Below are 22121 nucleotides of genomic sequence, written 5' to 3'. Positions count from 1 at the left end.
GTGGCAGGTTCAGACTAGTCACACCACCCTGCTTCACATTTAAAATTTAATTATTATTTTTTTCTAATTTCCTCATCTCTAAATCCATATTCACCTTTCCCTTTGCATAATTGGTATGTTGAACTTTTGAAACAGACAAGTGTCAAAATGGAACAAAGATGCAAAAAAAATTACTAAATTCTGCCTTTTACTGAGACATTTATTTCTGAGAATTTTCCAGTTCCGATTTTTTTTTTTGACGAGGAACAACTGAAGTTAATAATACATCAGTCTTCACAATGAACAGCAGAACCCAAAAATAATTTTAAAAGTTTTACATACCTATCATGCTCCTTGTCCACCAAATGGTACCTAGCACGAAAAGCCACCAAATGAGCGTAATAGGCTGGGGCTGGAATGGAAACTGACCGTGTACATCGAACATATGTATGGCAAAGTTGGTATGTGAGGATTTGAAGCTCATCAGCATTAAATCGATTATCATCCCATAGCACATGGTAGTGAGATGGTCGGCTTGTTCCCTGGAAAGCAAGTTAATAATTTCATAATTTAATTAAAAATATTTCCCACTTTATATTCAATGCAGAGAACCACCCCATGTTCCGCAACATGCATTCTATTCTTGTTGGAAAAGCTTTAAACTAATCCGCAATCTGGAATGCAGTTTACATTTGAGATCCAGAAAATTGCCTGAAGAATTATGGATGGAAACGTTAACAGCTTTTGGACAAAAGATGCTGACTTTCTTTAAAATAGTTTTAAAAGGGGATAAGGAGAGTCATACACAATTTTCCAAAAAGCAGAAAATGCTGGAAATATTCACCAGGTCAGGCTGCATCTGTAAAAAGAGGAAAAGGGCTGATGTTTAATGTCAAAGACCCTTCATCAGAACTGGGAAGTATACAAAAGCTCAATAAATTGCTGGAAGAGTGGGGTGGGGGGGGGGGAAGGAATGTCTCTGATGGAGTAAAACAGAGATGACTGTTGATAAGTGAGCGAATGGGTACAATTAGAGAGTGAACAGCGACAAAGTGTAGCAGTTGCAGATTACAGAGCGGGAAAACGTGCCAGCAAGTCAGGTTGGGCTCGCCCTCCACTTCCAGAAAATGAGAAGGGAAAAGGGACATGGGCATCCTCATGCAGGGAAACCTAAAAGTTAATGACCAGGTGAATTTGGTAGTGAAGAAAGCAAATGCTGTGTTGGCATTCATTTCAAGAGGAATAGTGTACAAGAGTAAAGAGGTGTTGATGAGGCTCAATGCAGCACTCGTGAGACCTCAATTAGAGTACTGTGTGCAGTTTTGGGCCCCCTGTCTTAGAAAGGATGTGATATTGTTGGAGCGGGTGCAGAGATTCACTAGGATGATTCTTGGAATGCAAGGGCTAATGCTAAGGAGCGTTTGGCAGCTCTTGGGTTGTATTTATTGGAGTACAGGAGAATGAGAGGAGATCTCATATCGATAGGATAGATTTTGAAACTAGTGTAGAGTAGCTTAGTGTGGATTTAAGGAACAGACTCGATGGGCCTACTGGCCTGGTTCTGTTCCTTTGTCTTGTGAAGCTGAGCCAAGATCACAGGTGAATAGCTGATACAGACTAAGAAATCAGGTTACCTGAAGTTGCAGATTTCAATACCAAGACACAAGATGAGGTGCTGTTCCTCAGGCTTGCACAAGGCCTCGCTGTGACAGTGCAAGAGGCCATAGACCATTATGTTAAGGGTAATAGGAAAAATTCAAATGTCAGGCAACAGGAAGCTTAGAGTCTCTCTGCAAACTGAACGAAGATGCCACAAAAAGCACTCACTCGGTCTGTATTTGGTTCCCCCTAATGTACAGACCACACTGTAATCCCTTCATCTAAGCACTTGGGGGGGGGGGGGGGGGGGGGGGGAGAGATTTAACATGAACCTGAGGTGCAGTGGACAAGCAAGTCAATGAATTGCTCTGAAAAGACTATTTGAGTGACTTTGGATGGTGGAAGGAAAGGAGCAAAAGGGCAGCATTCATCACCTGCACTTGCAAGAGAAAACGCTGCAAGGGAAGGTTGCTTGTGGATGTGAGGGGATTGGAGGGTTATGGGCGGAGAGCAGGAGGGGGAAGCTAGTGGAGTTGTTCAAGTGAACCGGCGTGGACTTGAAGGGCCGACATGGCCTGTTTCCACGCCGTAAACTGTTATATGGTTATGGAATAGCTGGTGGGTGGGAATGGAAGAATGGACCAGCAAGTTATAACTCCAAAGGGATTTTGTCTATGTTCTTTTAATATTTGTTCGAGCAACTGCCTTCATTTTGCTTATACTGTAGAAGTCCAAAAATCCAGATACCAGAAATCCAGACTAATCAAGAGTCCAGACTATTTGAAAACTCTACATATTTAAATTTAGCAGGCTCTTGTGTGCACACGAGCTCCACAGGGGATCGCACACGAGCTCCACAGGGGATCGCACACGAGCTCCACAGGGGATCGCACACGAGCTCCACAGGGGATCGCACACGAGCTCCACAGGGGATCGCACACGAGCTCCACAGGGGTTCGCACACGAGCTCCACAGGGGTTCGCACACGAGCTCCACAGGGGATCGCACACGAGCTCCACAGGGGATCGCACACGAGCTCCACAGGGGATCGCACACGAGCTCCACAGGGGATCGCACACGAGCTCCACAGGGGATCGCACACGAGCTCCACAGGGGATCGCACACGAGCTCCACAGGGGATCGCACACGAGCTCCACAGGGGATCGCACACGAGCTCCACAGGGGATCGCACACGAGCTCCACAGGGGATCGCACACGAGCTCCACAGGGGATCGCACACGAGCTCCACAGGGGATCGCACACGAGCTCCACAGGGGATCGCACACGAGCTCCACAGGGGATCGCACACGAGCTCCACAGGGGATCGCACACGAGCTCCACAGGGGATCGCACACGAGCTCCACAGGGGATCGCACACGAGCTCCACAGGGGATCGCACACGAGCTCCACAGGGGATCGCACACGAGCTCCACAGGGGATCGCACACGAGCTCCACAGGGGATCGCACACGAGCTCCACAGGGGATCGCACACGAGCTCCACAGGGGATCGCACACGAGCTCCACAGGGGATCGCACACGAGCTCCACAGGGGATCGCACACGAGCTCCACAGGGGATCGCACACGAGCTCCACAGGGGATCGCACACGAGCTCCACAGGGGATCGCACACGAGCTCCACAGGGGATCGCACACGAGCTCCACAGGGGATCGCACACGAGCTCCACAGGGGATCGCACACGAGCTCCACAGGGGATCGCACACGAGCTCCACAGGGGATCGCACACGAGCTCCACAGGGGATCGCACACGAGCTCCACAGGGGATCGCACACGAGCTCCACAGGGGATCGCACACGAGCTCCACAGGGGATCGCACACGAGCTCCACAGGGGATCGCACACGAGCTCCACAGGGGATCGCACACGAGCTCCACAGGGGATCGCACACGAGCTCCACAGGGGATCGCACACGAGCTCCACAGGGGATCGCACACGAGCTCCACAGGGGATCGCACACGAGCTCCACAGGGGATCGCACACGAGCTCCACAGGGGAGCGCACACGAGCTCCACAGGGGAGCGCACACGAGCTCCACAGGGGAGCGCACACGAGCTCCACAGGGGAGCGCACACGTGCTCCACAGGGGAGCGCACACGTGCTCCACAGGGGATCGCACACGTGCTCCACAGGGGATCGCACACGTGATCCACAGGGGATCGCACACGTGATCCACAGGTGCACAGTGCCATTTCTTTTCTTTACAAACTGCTCGTTTTGATAAATGAAGCATGCTGTATTTTCTAATGAATAAACTATCAAAATTTACCTGTTCATCTCTTTATTCCTCCTTAAATTTGAATTTTATGAGTACTGCCTGAGAATGAGGAAGATCCAAAAGCCAGGACCAACCCAATTCCCAAGCAGTCTGGATTTTTGAACTTCCACTTGAGCCCTTATTCAAGGGCTCAAGGCTGAAAGGTTGGTTATGTACCTTTGCTATACAAAGTACACTACTTGACCTACTGAGTTTCTTCAGCATTGTGTTTTTACTTCAATCATGGGGAGTGCAGATGTTTTACATCTTTTAGCCCTTTCCAACTGCTCTGATTTACCTATTAACCAGGAGACATCATTTCTCACCCCCCCCCACCCCCCCCAATGGTGACCCCAGTTTGGCCTGATCTTAGATATCTGCCCTTGCTCCATGCAGCTTAACGAGCATATTTTCTCTCCTTCTCCAGTTCTGTCAAAGGATATTCAACCTGTAACATTAACAGAGTTTAACTTACCATTGAAACAGCCCGACTTGCTGAGTGTTTCCAGCATGAAGCCATTTTACATTTATTTCCACATGGAATTTGGGCTAGTCATCTTAATTTCCTTTGCTCATAATTAATCGCTCCGAAATTCTCTCCAAAAAACCAGCTTCTGTTTTTGAAGCTGATTTCAGTGATCAAGCCTATTAGTCACTCTCAATGTATTTTTCTCAGGCTAACTATTGTTTTCTTGGCAATTAAGTTTTCGCTGAGATTGCATGTATTGAGGTTGCAATGTCAACTATGAGCAACTTCTCCAGAGAACATGGACTGCAAGGAAATCACCCTGTTTTACTATTCTAAAATGACATGTTAATACATCTATTATAACTCCTCCCCCCACCTCTTTATTCAGACACCTCCTTGCTTTTTGCTCTTTCCTTGATGAAGACTACAGGCCCAAAACTTTGGTTACCCTTTACTTCCTTCAGTTGCTGCGAGATCTGCAAAATTACTCCAGCATGTTTTGTACAGTATTGCATGTTATACACATTTTTTAAATACCTACCTGAATACCAGCATGGCTGCACAGGTAAAAGTCAAATTCTGAAGGATGTGTTATTTTTGTGTCCACTGTGGTGCCTGCTGGAATATTGCCACTTTTACCCACCTGCAAAAAAAAGGTCCAAACTTTAAGAACAAGGCAGAAGATACAAGGCATGTTCAAATAGGCTACAAATCTAAGTGAATCCTTTTCCCAGAAGGCTGAAATTACTAAACATGCCAGGTCCATCACAGGCTCTGCCCTCAGATCCAGTGATGCATGGAACTGCCTCAAAAATACAGCTAACATTATAAAGGACTCACATCACCTCAATCACAACTTCTTCTCCACTTTCTTTTTAAAATATTTTTATTGAGTTTAACATACAAATCTTACATACCAAGTCTTCTAAAATAACAAACAACAGGTCATATCATATACATATCACAAATTAATATCAATGTAAATTGAAAACCTATATATTTGTTTATTTAACAATATTTCTTAAAAATAATTCTGGATAGAAAATAAGTAAGCTACACTAGACAATCCCTTCATCTAAGCAAAGGGTAAATTCTGCCTAATGATATCCATAATTAAACCCAAGTTAATCTAAAAAAAACCAAAAAATCCTAAAACTAAATCTATTCTATCCCCTCCCTCTAATTCAGGTTATCTTGTAGAAAAGGATGAAAATATATGGATCAAATAGCGACCTTCAGAAACTAGACAGAGAATCCCAGAGCATCCAAACTTAAATCTTCCAATCATGAAAGTTTTCTATAAATGGGCCCCACAGCTTAATTTTCTCCAAGCTTAAAAAGGACATCACATCATGTAACCACTGTGTATGAGTATGTGAAGAGTCATCTTTCCATTTCATTAAAATTGCTCGTCTGGTTAACAACATGATAAAAGCTAAAACTTTCTCCTGGGAGATCATGAGAAAGGCAATGAAAGGGCATGGTTCTATTTTGATCTTAAAAATCATTGATAAAATTTGGAAAATGCTTTCCCAAAATTTTCCTAAATTGCAAGTTTTTCTCTTGCTAGACCCATTTTTCAGCCGTCTGTTTTAGGACTGTTTTTAGGCTTTAAGCAATGATATAGATTAGGTATTAAAAGTTATAAAGATCTTTTGTTTGAGATAATTTTGCCTCTTTTGAACAATTTTCAGCCAAATTTAATCTTTCTAATTGACATTTTTTTAGATATTTACAAGTTAGGCATTTTGTTCAGTGTAAACTTTCTGATTCTCCTTGAATTTCAAATGAAATATTCTTGACTTCTTTTTAAAACTTACAGTTCATTCACATAAGTGGATTAATATCATGTATTTATAATGACTTATTGGATTTAAGAACAGCCTCAATGGCTGGGATTAAGAATGATTGGGGAAATGATTTAAATCTGAAAATGTCCGATTGGTACTCTACTCTTAGCTTGATTAATGATCTCTCATTTTGTATAAAGTATTGTTTATTACAATATTATATTGTACATAGAACACATTTGTGCAAACTTAAATGATCTCATTTTTATGCAGATATTGATCCATTATGTGAGAAGTGTAAAATGTTTGAAGCTTCATTAACTCTTCTCACTGCTATCTTCAGGCAGAAGGTACAGAAGCTTGAAAGCCAGCTCACTGAGGTTCTTTCCAATAGCTAATTCCCATTAATCGACCCCTTGGCACCTTCGCCTGTGACTGCAGGAAATCCAACACTTGTGCCCACACCTCCTCCTTCACCACCATTTGGAGCCCCAAACAGTTTTCCAAGTGAAGCAACACTTCACTTGTGAATCTGCAAAAGTCATCTACTGCATTTGATACTTGTTGTGGCTTTCTCTCCATTGGAGACTGGATATAAACTAGGAGATTGCTTCACTGAGCACATTTGCTCTGTATGCTTCAATGACAGGGATTTCCCGGTGGCCAATCATTTCAATTCTGCGCTCCACTACTGCACTGACATACCTGTTCATGCACTGCCAACCCAAGGACACCCATAAATGGGAGGAGCAACATCTAACATTTCGTCTGGGCACTCTCGAACCAGATGGTATTAACACCAACTTCTCCAGTTTCTGTTAAACCACTCCCCATTCTCCCTCTCTTCCTCCAACTCTCCACCCACTTTCCTCTATTTACAGAGCCATCCCCCCTCCCCGTTTGCTGGTGTGCGCTCCCTTCCAATTTCAACTATTACCTCTTGCCTGCGAGCCTGTGCTCCTTTCCCTGCCCTTCACCTCCCCCACCATTTTATTCAAGCGCCTGCCAACTTTTTTGCTCATACCTTGAAGGGCCCAAAACATTGGTCATGCATCTTTATCTTTGCTCTATAAAGTACGCAGTTTGACCTGCTGAGTTTCTCCAGCATTGTGCTTTTAGTTCCACCATGGCATCTGCAGACTTTCATATTTTACTCTTTCCAATAGCCATCAGACTTGAATCTCCCCTTGATTGTCTGTACCATTGGACTGGGATTACTATGAATATTTATTATTTCATGTATTTGTCTTTTTTAATGAAATTAATTTATTATTATAGTTTTTCTTTAAACTACCAGTTCAGTTGCAACAAATAAGAATTTTAGGCACACACGAACATTGCACAATCTGCATGACAAACGACATTTTGTGACAGATTTTTATGTTTTATAGGGGATATATTGTGTGGGGTTTTTAGTTAGGCTACACACAGATACAAACACTTCAAAACAGATCTCATTTAAAATGCTGGAGCTCCGTTCAAGCCAGACAGCCCAATCTTTGGGTGCCTTTGTAAAAACTTTGAAGAATACGACAAGTAGGTGTTAATTGGACAAGCCGTGGAGTAATGGATTATTGTTTTGGAAAGCAACAGATTCAGTCTGTCTTGAGAGAGAAAGAGAGAGAGAATTCAGTTCTACAGTTCAGCAGCAGCTGGGACTGGAACAGGACAAGCTGGCAAGCTTGTGGAAAACCCCATTTTGAAGATGGTTGTGAGTTCTTAGTTCAGCCTGGTCAAAGCCCTTGTGATCCATTCAAGAGGAGAGGACTGGCTGCATAATGTTTCACTTGAAATAAGGGAAACAAAAAGGAACTCTGTGGTGACCTGAAAGAAAGAGGTTATCATCTGTAAAAACCTGATGGGGCCAGTTTTGTCGGCAAGACACTGACGTGGCTGATCAGAAGGAATCAGTTGTGGGTGTCCAATGAGCAACAAATCTCTCTGAAAACCGATAAGAACCTTCCTGAGCAGTAACCATCTACCTTCCAAGTAACAAAGCCTGATAAAAACTCATAAATGTTAAATTCTGTGCATAGTATAAGAATTGCCTGTATTCGGGGAACTTGAAGGAGTGAGAAGTGAGATTGTGGACTATGAATTAAATAACTTTTCTGAACTTTTACACACATTACATACACGTGCGCTTCGAATTAGAAGGGGATCAAGTTTTTCAGGTTTGATCCTGTTTTCATGTTTAAAGATAATTAAAAGCAACTTTTACTTCAGTAACCATTTGTCTTGGTGAATTTCTATTGCTGCTGGGTTTTGGGGTCTTCTGAGTCCATAACAATTTTAATGTGATGCAAAATAAGGTGAAACAGTATTCTACTTTGTAAAAGCCATTCAAGTACTTGGCTCATTTTGTCCAGTGGAATTGACAGTCATCCAATCACCAGAACACTGAACCATTACTTAGTTCTAATTACAAAGTCAATTTTGCATCTAGTTTGACACCCACCCTTGGATCCAATAAATTTACTTTTTTGACCATCCTGTCACATGGGACCTTGCTGCAATCCATATGGGCTTCAGTCTGCCTTGCTACCTCCTCAAAATGAGAGCATCGAGGATTCACACTACCCATAACATGCTCTGATCTCATTACCTCTTTTCTGATGGCAGCATAGATGCCACAAAACTTACCACTAGGTTCAGGACAGTTGCTACCACATCACCATTAGGCTCCGAAATAAACTCAAGAGACTCATTTAATTCCTTCCTTGCACATTATTTATTGATTATATATTTTCTGTATTACAGTTTGTTTGCACTGCCTTCTTGCTTACATTTCTCTCTTGTATCTTTCTTGAGTACATTTTTTTTTGTACTACTGTTAAGTAGACATTCTGGCTGGCTCGCAGAAAAAAGAATCACAGGATTGTATGCAATGTCATACATGTACTTTGACAATAAAGTTGAACTATGAACTGTCTGACCCATTTAATTTAATTTGCAATAATTCACCACTAAAGTTAAGCTAATTGCAATGAAATTAAACATTTTTAAATGTTGAAAATCTGAAACAAAAACAAAGTGCTGGAAATATTCAATGTCAGGCATCTTCAGTGGCGATAGAAAGAAGTTTAATGTTTTAGGTTACTGATCATTCCTTCAGTACATCAGCCATGTTGGCTTTCCCAGCGATATGTTCAATGTCTGTGGTGAACTCAGACACGTAGGACAAATGCCTCTGTTGCCTGGCTGACCATGGGTCTGACAATTTATTGAAGGCGAAGGCTTGTGGTCTGTGAAAACCTTAAATTGCCTCCCTTTCAAAAAGTACTTGAAGTGTCGGACTGAAAGGTACAGTGCCAAGAGTTTGCGGTCAATGGCACTTTAAGTTCAGGTGTCTGCTAAAGAAAGCAAAGGGCTGCCACTGCCCCTCAAACAACTGTTTGAATATACCCACAACTGCTGTGATGGAAGCATCTACTGTGAGGGTGGTCGGGGCATCTGTTCTGGGGTGTACCAGAAGCGTGGTGTAGGGCAATATGTTTTTTTGCCTTCTGGAATGCCTCTGATGCTTCCCTGTCATTAATGCAAACAGGGGGCGCATGAAGCTGACTACTGCCGGTATGACGCAGTGGTAGAAATTGATCATACCAGCGAATTATTGGAGGCCCTCACCGTGCGGGACAGGGGTGTTGCCCCATGTTTGTTAATTCTGTGGCCCAGGAAGTCTATTGTCTCTAGCCCAAACTGACTTTTGGCCAGATTGATTGTTAGACCATAGTCGCTCAGGCGAGTACTGCAGGTTCCTTGCGATTGCGGCTGGCTTTCAGGATGCCATCCAGGTAAGCGAATACAAACCTGACACCCTGGCCCACCACGTCCATCATCCTCTGGAAGGTCTGAGCTGCATTTCTGAGCCCAAAAGGCATTTTTAGGAACTCAAGCAGCCTAAAGGGAGTGATGATAGTGATTTTAGGGACATCATCGGGGTGGAATGGGATCTGATGATATCCCTGGATGAGTTTGTCCTTCAAGAATATCTGTGCTCCCTGGTGAAATGTTCACGGTGAAATTCTGTATATGTGGCATGGGACACCTGTCCGGTGTGGTAGCTTCATTGAGGTGGCAGTAGTCTTCACATGGCCTCCATCCTCCTGATGCCTTCAGTACCATGTGTAGGAGGGAGGCCCAGGGACTGTTGGAATGCTGCACAATCCCCAGCTCCTTCATTTTTTAAAACTCCTCTTTCACAAGGTTGAGTTTCTCAGAAGGTGGCACACCCTGGCATGGAGTGAGGGCCCTCTGTCAGGATGTGATGCCGTACCCCGTGCCTGGGTTCGGCTGAGGTAAACTATGGTGGCATGATGGAAAAGAACTCCATTAGGATGCGTGTGAATTCGTTATTGGACATAGTGACGGAATTGAGGTGGGGGGTGCCAGTAACTTAGCTTCACCCAAGGAAAAGGCCTGGAAGGTCCTGGCATGCACCAGCTGCCACCCTTTGAGGTCTACTAGCAGATAGTGGGCCCAAAGGAAGTCAGCTTCCAGGAGTGGTTGTGCCACCGGTGTGAAGGTCCACATGAAGTGACTGTTACCAAAACAGAGTGAGATGGTGCAGCTGCCTCATTGACCAGCTGCCATAGACATTAGCGATGGCTGACCTCGGCATTTCCCTGAAACGTGCAGAGCAGGCAAGGCTTGTGCCCCTCAGCCAAAGCCAACATGTCACTCATGAGGACAGACGGAGCTCTGTCCTCCAGGCCATCCATGTGCAGTAGTTGGGTGGTGCACTCAAGTCATGAGCTCGCAAGTGCGGGTTAAAAGCTCTTCGAGGGCATCATATTTGCCCTGTTCTGGCGGCTGCCACAGGAAATCAACGATGCTGCATCCTTGTCGAGCGAGCTCACCACGTAGTAGTACTTCGTGGTGTCGGCAGAGATCTGTCAGACTTTGGCCCGTTCAAATCAGGGCTATGATGTTCAGAATATTGGCAGCTTCAAGGAAACTGCGTGGAAGTTGACTGATCAGTCATCTTCAGGTCCATATGCCATTTGGACCGGTCAGGGTCACCAATGTAGCGAGTGCTACAGCAAAAAGGAGAAGAATCACACACACTCGATGTGACTGTAGTCAAGTCTGATTTTATTACTCTCCCTGCCCTTACTATATAGACCCAGCTTCTCGTCACTGGGCTGAGTTTTCCTGCCGTTGTTGGCAGAAGTGACCTCACCAGCGTGCTGGCCGTGGATTGGTTGGCATACCCACTGATGTTCGCTGTTAGCCGGGAAGAAAGGCCATTAACCCACGTGGACTTTGTGAGATTGCCATGTTCGCCCACCATTTTGTGTATTGGGTCACCTTCCAGGTAGTGGGCCGCTACACTCCTTGGTTTATCCCTCCCATCTCACAGAATGAAATAAAGTTAGTGACTCCCCTCAAAACCATTTTGTTAGATTGACAGTGAGAATATGTAATACCCAATGACAAACATCCCAAATAGTATTAAACAGCCATGGCATTTACATTGCTAGGCAAATGACAGAAGCCTCAAAACCAAAAGCATCAGGGAGATGGGCCCATACATGACAGCATGTGCTGTAAATTAATGTGTTAAGGTAACACGATGATATGAAAATGTATATTTAGGGAAAATTGATGAATTCTGTGCATAATGGAATTTTGATCTTTAAATGTCGAACATATTTTATGCAAGATAGCATCACAGCTGTAGAAAGGGGAAGGTCATGGATGGATTGTCGACTGAGTCATTGTCAGTGCAAGTCAGAAACCGAAAGGAAGCAATTACTCACTTGGGAACTTCACTCAAAGGGTGGTGAGAAGGTGGAACGAGCTGCCAGCGAAAGTAGTGGATGTGGGTTCAATTTTGATATTTAAGATTGGATGGGAGATGTTTCAAAGGTTGGTGGGACTGGGCAGAATAATAGATCAGCATGAAATAGATAGACCAAAGGTCTGTTTCAGTGCTGTTGTGTTCTATGGTTCTACGACCTTGAGTTGGGTTGACATTTAAGCTCCAAGCAATGACATCCTACTGACAAAAAATAACCAAACACATTTCCTCAGTGAAAATTGCCTACCCTTTCATTCTTGTCAGTGCAGAAGAGTCTGGTATGATGTCGTTTCTGAACCACAATGAAAGTAATGCCAGGCTGATAGTCCTTTTCCAGCTTTATACAAGCCTCACGAATGGCCAGTAATTCATGGTGGAGCACCTAAAAAATGCAATTTACAATAACTTTATTTTAGTTGGAGTAACTAAAGTGGAATTGTTAAATCTTGGACAAACCCAAGTACTGCACACAAATCTTTTACAATTGCTTTTTTTTTAAAAATTGTTGCTGGCCATGCTCAGCATTTAATATCCATTTTAAGTTCCCAGAAGCAAACCACCATCATGAGCTACGTCCAACCATGCTGTAAGAAAGAAAGGTTCAGGGGTTTGATCAAGAGACGATGAAGCAAAGGTGGTACACATCCAAGTTAATTTTAAGTGCTTCACAGAAGAAAACTTACAAGTGACATTCCCTTGCACCTACTTGCTTTGCCCGAAGAAGCAAAGATTGAATATTTGGTAAGTACTGCGGGTGAAGGGAGTAATTGATTGGGAGTGGGGAGATAGGTTGCAACCCAGTTTGCTTTACTCTGTATTGGATCAAGTACCTGAAGGGCAGTGAGAGGTCCACTTTCCCAGACGAATGTTATTTGCATTAACCAAATTTTAGTGGTAATGGTCCACAAAAAGACTAAAGTTAAGAGGAGTTAAAACAAGTCTGCAGACGCTGGGTGAGTGCAGCACACAAACAAGCCACACAGGATTTCTAGAAAGGGTTGTAGCGTGCATGCTACCGTGAAGTGTGGAAAGACACATGCACACACAAGGAGCCAAGGTCGAAGACTGACTTATTGCATTGGCAGTTCTATTTATATTCACTCCTTACTGCTGACATTGGGAGAGATGTCACGGCAGCGCTGATCTCTGGATGGTGGTCCCGCTATTGCATGCAGTTTCCCGCTATGAAGGTGGTCCCCTGGGTCGAAGGTCATTGGCCCCTGCGGGGTCTGCGCAGTCTCCACGTTAGTCAGCCATTTTGTGTACTGGGTCGCGTCCCAGTTAGCGACCATTACATAACCCCCTCCAGAACCGGTGATCGGAGTGCTGTTCACCACTTACGGTGGCCTACCTCTATGACGTGGAGGCTGCAGTGAAACCAATTGGCTAAGTCCAGGGGTGCTGGTTTAAGGTGGTCAATCGCAAAAGTATCTTTTCCACTGATGTCCAGTACACGTTGACCCGTTGTGCCTAATTACTTTGTACAGCCCCTCATATGGCTGTGGCAGGGGTGTTCGGTGCGCCCCCCTCTGCACAAAAACATACTCACGTGTAAGTCTTTAGAGATGTAGGTTTTGGCCCGGCCGTACAGCAGAGGCTGCAGACGTGCTAGAGTGCCCAGCAATTCCCTTAGTCAATGAGGCAGTGAGGTCCTTCGGGTCCCTTGCGACGTCCAAGAACTCCCCCAGAATTACCAATAGTGCACAGTATACCACTTTGGCTGCAGAAGCATTGAAATCCTCTTTCGGTGCAGTGCAGATCCCCAAGAGGGCCAAGGGTAATTTGTCTGCCCAGTTCGGCTTAAGTCAAGCCATCAAATACCGCCTTTAGGTGCCTGAGGGTAGTAAGCCGTGATATGGTGGAACTGGATTCCCAGCAACTTTGCCAGCACCACCTAGAGCCTTGAAGTGAACTGTGTTTCTCTATTGGAGGTCATATGCTCCGGAATTCCGAACCTCCACACTCAGGTGTTAATCAGTGCTCTGACGCAGGTCTCAATGCTTGCATCGACCAGCAGGACCACCTTTGGCCAACTTGTGAGGTGGTCAATTATGGTGAGGAAATATCTCACTCCATGGAAGACTGGCAGCGGCCTTACAACGTGGACGTGGCTGAACCAACGTTGCACTGGCTTGAAAGTCCGGGGGGGGGGGGGGGGCGGGGGGGGTGTGTGCCCTTGATATGCGTCAGGAAGAGCATGCAAGTCTTTGCCAACTGACTGACCGGTTGTCAGAGACCATGCCAGATGAACCTTCTGGCCACCAATTTGACAGAACTCCTAATGGCTGATGGCAACTTCCTCCAGCCTGAGGCCGGGTACTGCTTTTCTGTATGCCAGGATCTCAGGGTCCTCCAGCTGTGCCTTGGCTAGGGCAGAATAGTCCATCTCCTGGGACAGGATCTGGATGGCCTTGATTGCGGGGCACAATAGTGCATTGGCCACCACGCTCGTCTTACCCACGATGTGTTGGATGTCCTTGGTGAATTCTGACATGTATAAGAGGCGCTGCTGCTGCTTGGCCAACCATGGGTCAGACACTTTGTGGAGCGCAAAGGTCAATGGGTTGTTGTCCATGAAGATCTTGAATTGCCTTCCTTCTAGAAAACACCGGAAGTGCCTGACTGCCAAGAACGCCAAAAGCTCCCAAAGGTGTTGTATTTGAGTTTGGGTGGCTGGAGGTGCCTGCTAAAAGCAGTCAGGGGTTGCCTTTGCCTTTCGATTAATTGTTCCAGTCCACCTCCTACTGCTGTGCTGGAGGTGTCTACTGTGAAAGCAGTTGGCACCTCTGGTCTGGGGTGGACCAAGAGGGTGGCATTGACCAGAGAATCTTTGGACTTCTGGAACATCTCAGAGGCCTCATTGCCCCAGGTAATATCCTTATCCTTCCCTGCCATGAGCGTGTAAGGGGGTGCATGATGCGAGTAATCATACTGGAGAATTCTTGCAACCCCTTCACTATGCGAAGCTCGACAAAACACCGAACGGCATCTACCTTTTTGGGCAGGAGTTTCACTCTGAGCCTGTTGATTTGGTGCCCCAGGAAGTCAGGTGTTTCTAACCCAAACTGGCACTTGGCATGGTTTATAGTTAACCCAAATTCCTGCAGCCAGGCACACAAATGGCTCGGGTGGATTGCGTGCTCTGTGTTGTTGCAGCTGGTGATAAGAATATTGTCCAAATAGATGAACACGAACAGGAGATTGCAGTTCTCTGGAAGGTCTGGGCTGTGTTCTCAAATCTAAAGGGCATTCTCAGGAATTCAAAGAGTCCCAAAGTGGTAATGATCATCAAGATGGCCTGGGATCTGATGATCGCCCTTGATGAGATCGACTTTTGAAAACACCCATGTAAGTAAGCAGTCTTGGATGTGGGGCACGGGGTATCTGTCATGAGTGGTGGCCTTGTTGAGGTGACGATAGTCACCACATGGCATCCACCCTCCTGCTGCCTTTGGAACCACATGCAAGGGGGAGGCCCAGGAGCATTAGGAATGTGCACTATTTCTAGCTCTTCCATTTTTAAAAAAACTCTTGCTTGGGTAGGGGGAGCTTCTCGTGGGGAAAGGCAGTGTGTCCTGGCATGGAGCCCTCTGTGAGGATAGGAATCCTTACCCCATACTTCGGCTCAGCAGCCGAAAACTGTCTGATCAAAGGGAACTCTGCTAGGATCCGCCTAATGTGTAGTTGGATAGCATAACAAAGTCGAGGTGAGAGGCAGGTAACTTGACTTCTTCCAGGGACGTGGTTTGAACTGTTCTGGCATGCATCAATCACCACCTTTTAAAGTCCACCAACAGGGAGTGGGCTCGCAGGAAGTCTTCTTCAAGGAGTGGTGGCGCCACCACTGCAATCATGAATGTCCACGTGAACTGGTTGCTGCTAACGCGGAGGGGGAACAGTGTGGGTGTCAAACGTTCATATGGTGTGGGGGGGGGGGGGTGGAAGGAGAGACACTTATTTCGGCAAAGATGTCCACAAGGAAGTGCCTTCCTGACAAAGAGACCCACACATGGAGGAGACTGTCATGTTGGCCAACTGCCACACCCATCAATAATGGTGGGCCTCGCAAGAAGGGAAGCACTGATGGGCCCCCGCACTCCATTGATGACAATAGCAATACTGTTGGGTCTGGGGGAGGGTCCACGCCCCTCTGTTTGCTGTGGCCTTGTTACTGGCTGTGTGCGGGGCCTCACGACCTGCTCCTCCGAGGAACCATTGTCCTTCTTCACTCTCCAGAGCACATCTGCCAAGGCTACGACTTTCATGGGGATGCTGAAGTCCTCGTCAGGCAGGAAAATCTGCTCGAAGAGCAGGCAAGGCCCGTGTCCCTCAGCAAAGGGCGAGCATTTCGCTCATGAAGGCAGACGGGGCCCTGCCCCCCAAATCTTCCATATGCAGCATTTGGGCGGCGCGCTCACGCTGTGAGAGACTGAAGGTGTAGGTTAATAGCTGCTTGAGGGCATCATATTTGCCTTGCTCCAGGGGCTGCCATGGGAAATCGACGACCCTTGCTGCTATCTCCTGGTTGAGCGAGCTCACCACATAGTAGTAATGGGTATCATTGGTGTTGATATGTTGAAGGTGGAGCTGGGCCTCAACCTGTTCAAACCACATATGGCTGCAATGCCCAGAAAGTTGGCAGCTTCAACGAAACCACATGAAGAGCTGCTTGTTCTGTCATCTTTGGTTCTAATTGCAGGTTAGACCTGTCGGGGTCACCAATGTAGCGTAAATGCTACCGTGAAGTGTGGAAAAACACACACACACACACACACACACGAGGAGTAAAAGTCGAAGACCGATTTATTGCAGTGGCAGCTGTTTATATTCACACCTCACTGCTGACGTTGGAAGTGACGTCATTGCAGCACTGATCCGATCAGGCGGCGTTCCCGCCATTGCACGCAGTTTCCCACCATGCGGGTGGTCACCTGAAACAAAGGTTGCTGGTCCCCACGGGGTGTGTGTGGTCACTGCGTTCCATCGACCATTTTATGTTCCGGGTCACGTCCCGATTAGAGGGCTGCTATAGGGTTATCATTTGCCAAGTTTGTGTATGGCAGAGCAAGCCAAAAAAATTATGTAGATAAGCGTATACAGAGCCGTTGTCATACCCACACTCCTGTTCGGCTCCGAATCATGGGTCCTCTACCGGCATCACCTACGGCTCCTAGAACGCTTCCACCAGCGTTGTCTCCGCTCCATCCTCAACATTCATTGGAGCGACTTCATTCCTAACATCGAAGTACTCGAGAAGGCAGAGACCGACAGCATTGAATCCACGCTGCTGAAGATCCAACTGCGCTAGGTAGGTCACGTCTCCAGAATGGAGGGCCATTGACTTCCAAAGATCGTGTTATATGGCGAGCTCTCCACTGGCCATCGTGACAGAGGTGCACCAAAGAAAAGGTACAAGGACTGCCTAAAGAAATCTCTTGGTGCCTGCCACATTGACCACCGCCAGTGGGCTGATAACGCCTCAAACCGTGCATCTTGGCGCCTCACAGTTTGGCGGGCAGCAACCTCCTTTGAAGAAGACCGCAGAGCCCACCTCACTGACAAAAGGCAAAGGAGGAAAAACCCAACACCCAACCCCAACCAACCAATTTTCCCTTGCAACCGCTGCAATCGTGTCTGCCTGTCCCGCATCGGACTTGTCAGCCACAAACGAGCCTGCAGCTGACGTGGACATTACCCCTCCATAAATCTTCGTCCGCGAAGCCAAGCCAAGATTTGCTGTGCATATGTGCACCACAATGCAGAGAAATGCTCTTCCATCTGATTTCTATATAGTGACACTGTCAAATTAAAATAAACTTGAATTTGTAAGTCAACAATAGAGATACACCATTCCCAAAAGGATGTGCTGATCTGTTCTGGGAAATAAAATTTTGTAAATTTGGGGAAGAACGGTTAGTAGAGCAATTAGCATAACAATGGAAAGTAGACGACTGAGAAGGAACTTGATAGAGGCATTTAAAATTATGAAAGGAATTGATAAGACTAGACATAAACAGACTCTTTCCCCTGAGGGCAAGGGAGGTTGGAACAAGAGGCCATGAGTTAAGGGTAAGGGAGCAACACTTTAGGAGAAATATTAGAGGTGGCTTTTTCACTCAGCAAGTGGTGGCAGAATGGAACGATCTTCCGAATGAGATAGTTAAGGCAGGGTCCCTTCTGTCATTTAAGAGAAGGTTGGATGTGTACATGGAGGTGAGGGATTTGGAGGGTTATTGGCAAAGAGCGGGAGGTTTGAGCTAGTGGAGTTGTTCTAGTGAACCGGTGTGGACTCAAAAGGCTGATATGGCCTGTTTCCGCTCTGTAAATGGTTATATGGTTATAATGTTACACCACCAGTGACCGGGGTTCAAGTCAAGTTTATTGTGTTACAGAATCATTGTTATTATTAATCCTTTGTTTATAAAAGACTTATTTTTAGTAAAGTTATTTTCTGGGTTTGGAAACAGGGAAAAAAAACAGATACATCACACATTTGTGTTAACAGATAAGAAAGGTCTTCCAAAGACGAAATGTCTCCTAATGCAAAGTCATAAAATCAAAGTGGATTGTTCTCTATTGAAAATTTGAAGACAATGGATGTTTGCTCAGAAAGGCACCTTCTTTTCTTTCTTTGGCTTGGCTTCGCAGACGAAGATTTATGGAGGGGTATGTCCACATCTGCTGCAGGCTCGTTGGGGACTGACAAGTCCAATGCGGGACAGGCATATATAAGGCAATTGAAAGAAAGGCACCTATATACATAAAAAAGCCATCTGCTTGCTGGCTGGACAGACAAATCGGAGGAATTTTCTCATAAACTTTTGGAAGAGATGAACTTCAAACAAAACCAGTGGTGCTGTCATGTCATGCAATTGGGATCTTACAAAACAAAAAATCAAATTTTAATGTTGACTCAGTCTTCAACTGAAGTCAGAAATGCAGTTTAATTCTAAGGAGAAGGTCAACTGTTGTGTTCTCCTTGTCATGGGATGTACACAAAATTCAGTGGCTAGTTAAGAAAGGGCCATTTCAACTGTTTCTTTGTCAAGAGGACAGTTCTGCCGTGTCCATTTTAAATGGTCACTTCATTTAACTCTTGCCTGGGTTTGTGAAAACATTGTGTAAAACAAGTTCTGTAACCTCCATCCAAGAGAGGGGAATTTGTGGAAAATCATTCGTATGAAGAAATATTTCTTTGAAAGTAACTCTACACGAATTCGTGAGTTTTGAGAAATCTGATGGTGAATCAAACTAATCACTTTTGAACAAGATTCTGAGTTTTAATACAAAAGATTTCTAAGACCACCACCACTCCCCCACAAACACATGTACCTTTGCTCAGAGTGGGGTCGTTTAGAGTTAAGTAAGAAGTATTTATGTCATTAATTTAAAATTTTTTTTTTAAGATACCATTGTTTTGATGAATTTCTATTGCTGCCGGTCTAGTCTATGTCATAACAATTGACATCTGACTGTGCAAGTATAACCCAATGAAACAGTGTTCTCTGGTCTTTGGTACAAAATGCAGATGCACAACCAGACATGACACACACAGGACAAGCATTTTATCTACAATGTTTTGTGCAAATGAGTGTCTCTGATAGTTAGTGTGAGTAGTTCTTTTGATCGTTCAGCATTTTCACTACCCATGGGAAGAAGCTGTTCCTCAGCTTGCTGGTGCTTCCCGGAAGGGAGCAGCTGTAAGATTTAGTGCAGAGGGTGAAAGGAGTCCTTGATGATTTTGCCTGCCCTCTTCAGACAACAATCTCAGTAGATCATGTCATTTTGGTGGGGTGGGGGGTGGGGAAGAGAGAAAGAGAGAGGGAGACTCCAGTGATTCGAATCCTGCACTGTCTTTAAGGAATTTGCGTGGGTTTCCCAACCATTCAAAATGTACTGGGGATGTAGGTCATTTGGGTGTAACTGTGCAGCACAGACTTGAGGGCCAAAAGAGCCCATTATTGTGCTGCTTGTCTATGTTTAATTTAAATAAGCACAAGGGGTAGAGAAAGTGAATAGAAACCTTGAAGAAGAGCTCAGGCTTGAAATGTTGGTTATGTATTTTTGCTTCTGTTACGGGCCAGAGAACCCCAAAATCCAGCAGCAATAGAAATTCACCAAGACAAATGGTTACTTAAACAAAAGTTACTTTTAATTTTCTTTAGACATAAAAACAGGATTAACTTTAACTTATTACTATTAACTTAATCCCCTTCTAATTCTAAGCAGATGTGTATGTAATGCGTATATGTTCAGGAAAGTTCTTTGATTCACAGTCCAATATCACTTCTCACTCCTCCAAGTTCACTGGTATCAGGTAATTCTTACACTGTGCACAGAATTTAACATTTATGAATTTTCACCAGACTCTGGTGCTTAGTTATAAATGGTTATTGCTCAGGAAGGTTCTTGTTGGTTTCAGAGACATTTGTTGCTCGTTGGACAGAAAAAAACTGATTTACTTCCATCAATCACTTTAGTGTCTTGCTCTCTCTCTCTCGCTCTCTCTCGCTCTCTCTCCTTCCAAAACCACATGACTTTCTTGCAGGGCTCCAGACCCAGTGTTTGAAAGAACTTATCAGCCTCTGAGCGTAGACAGTTACTTTTGTACCTGCTTTTGATGTTCCTTTGCAAAGCATTTCCAGAAGATATTTTATTGTCTTTGCAAAGGCACTCGGTGCCTCAATGCAAAGCTCTTGCATTTTAAATGAGATCTGTTTTGTTAAGTGTTAAGTGACCTACACTAAACTCCCACAATCTATCTCCTTCAAAAACTTATTTATAACTAATATAAAATATGATATAACCCATCACACTTCCAATGGACACTGAAATTCCTCCAGCATTTGTGTGTTTTTACTACAATCACAGCATCTGCACACTGTGTTGCACCAGAAATTTGACAAGACAAGTTAGGTGCAATGAGATAAAGGAGGAATTAGTTCAGATATTAAAAATGAAAATCTGCCCATAGCTTTCATTGAATAAACACAGGACAAGCTTGGAAGCAGATATAGAATTTTTCAAGATATCAAGTTTGAATTACTTAAATAATTTTCAATAAGGTATCATAAAAAATGCTCACTATCAGGAAGTGATTGAACAGTCTGTAATTTTGCATTAGGAAAGCTATAATAGAGGACTAAAGAGGTTTCAATGCAATAAATTATCTAAAAAAATTGATAATTATAAACCTATTAACTTGATATATGCAGGACCTATGAAATTTCTGTCGTACAAGATAAACAAATATTGACCCTAAAAAAAAGCCATAAGTTATTAGGGAGTGCTGCAACAGGGAAAATGCATTTGATAAATGGTGGTTTATAGACACTGAAGACATTGAATAAATAGACAATTAACATCTCTATGAAGTGACATTAAAAGCAATGTGATTACACATTTAGAAAAAAATGCTAAAATAGGAAACAATAATGCTAATGCCTTTCAAGTTGGTGAAATATAAAAGAATTTACACTTCAATAAAGACTACATAATACGAATTCTGCAAACAACTCAAATCGTGTGCTTCATACTTCAAAAACAGACTTTATTATTATGATCCACAAAAATACTTTATTTGTTCAGGTGCTCATACCTTGATGAAGGGCTCCACCCCAACATGTTGGTTATGTATCTTAATTTCGCTGTATAGAGTGCACTATTTGACCTGCTGAGTTATCCAGCATTGTGTTTTTACATGAAAATATAAAGTCCATTCTCGTTCTCCCCAAAGCACTAAACATTTTAATTGAAGAACATCTAACTGATCATTATATTATGCAATCATGGATGTATCATTTCTCCATGAAATGTCACATGTGAACCTCAAGACATCGAAATCAGCCTCATTAGCATTGATTTTACCAGGGTTAAGTACAAGAAATATTTTTTTTTAAACTTAGCATGACCACTCAAATTTGGACGGCACACTGCCACAACCAGCAGAGCTGCTGCTCATTCAGCTCGAGAAACCTGGGCTCGATCCCGATCTCTGATGCTACCTGTGCAGAGTTTGCCTATTCTCCATAACTGCGAGGGTTTCTTCCAGGTACTCCAGTGTTCTCTCCCATCCCAAAAATGTGCAGATTGTCAAATTTCTTGACAATAGTAATCTCGTTTATTTCATGTAGACGAGTGGTAACGTTTGTGAAGGGGTACTGTTGGAGCACAAAATGGGTTGGCAGTAATTTGGCAGTCTGAATGAA

The 22121-nt window shown here is 44.4% G+C and overlaps 1 protein-coding gene across 1 annotated transcript in view; it reads right to left on the bottom strand.

Moving 5' to 3' along the window:
* LOC138755767 (protein argonaute-2) overlaps positions 1–22121 on the bottom strand; it is an 80337-nt gene that overhangs the window by 6448 nt on the left and 51768 nt on the right. The window contains exons 13-15 of the mRNA XM_069922336.1: positions 12161–12295; positions 4862–4963; positions 322–521 (exon numbers count right to left, since the gene is read on the bottom strand). Coding sequence (XP_069778437.1) covers positions 322–521; positions 4862–4963; positions 12161–12295 — 437 coding nt within the window. The remainder of the gene's footprint in view (positions 1–321; positions 522–4861; positions 4964–12160; positions 12296–22121) is intronic.

This window comes from Narcine bancroftii, chromosome 2 (genome assembly GCF_036971445.1).
Source record: "Narcine bancroftii isolate sNarBan1 chromosome 2, sNarBan1.hap1, whole genome shotgun sequence".
NCBI lineage: Eukaryota > Metazoa > Chordata > Chondrichthyes > Torpediniformes > Narcinidae > Narcine > Narcine bancroftii.
The sequence above is the reverse complement of the archived record's forward strand: the minus strand, read 5'-3'. Positions and strand labels throughout refer to the sequence as shown.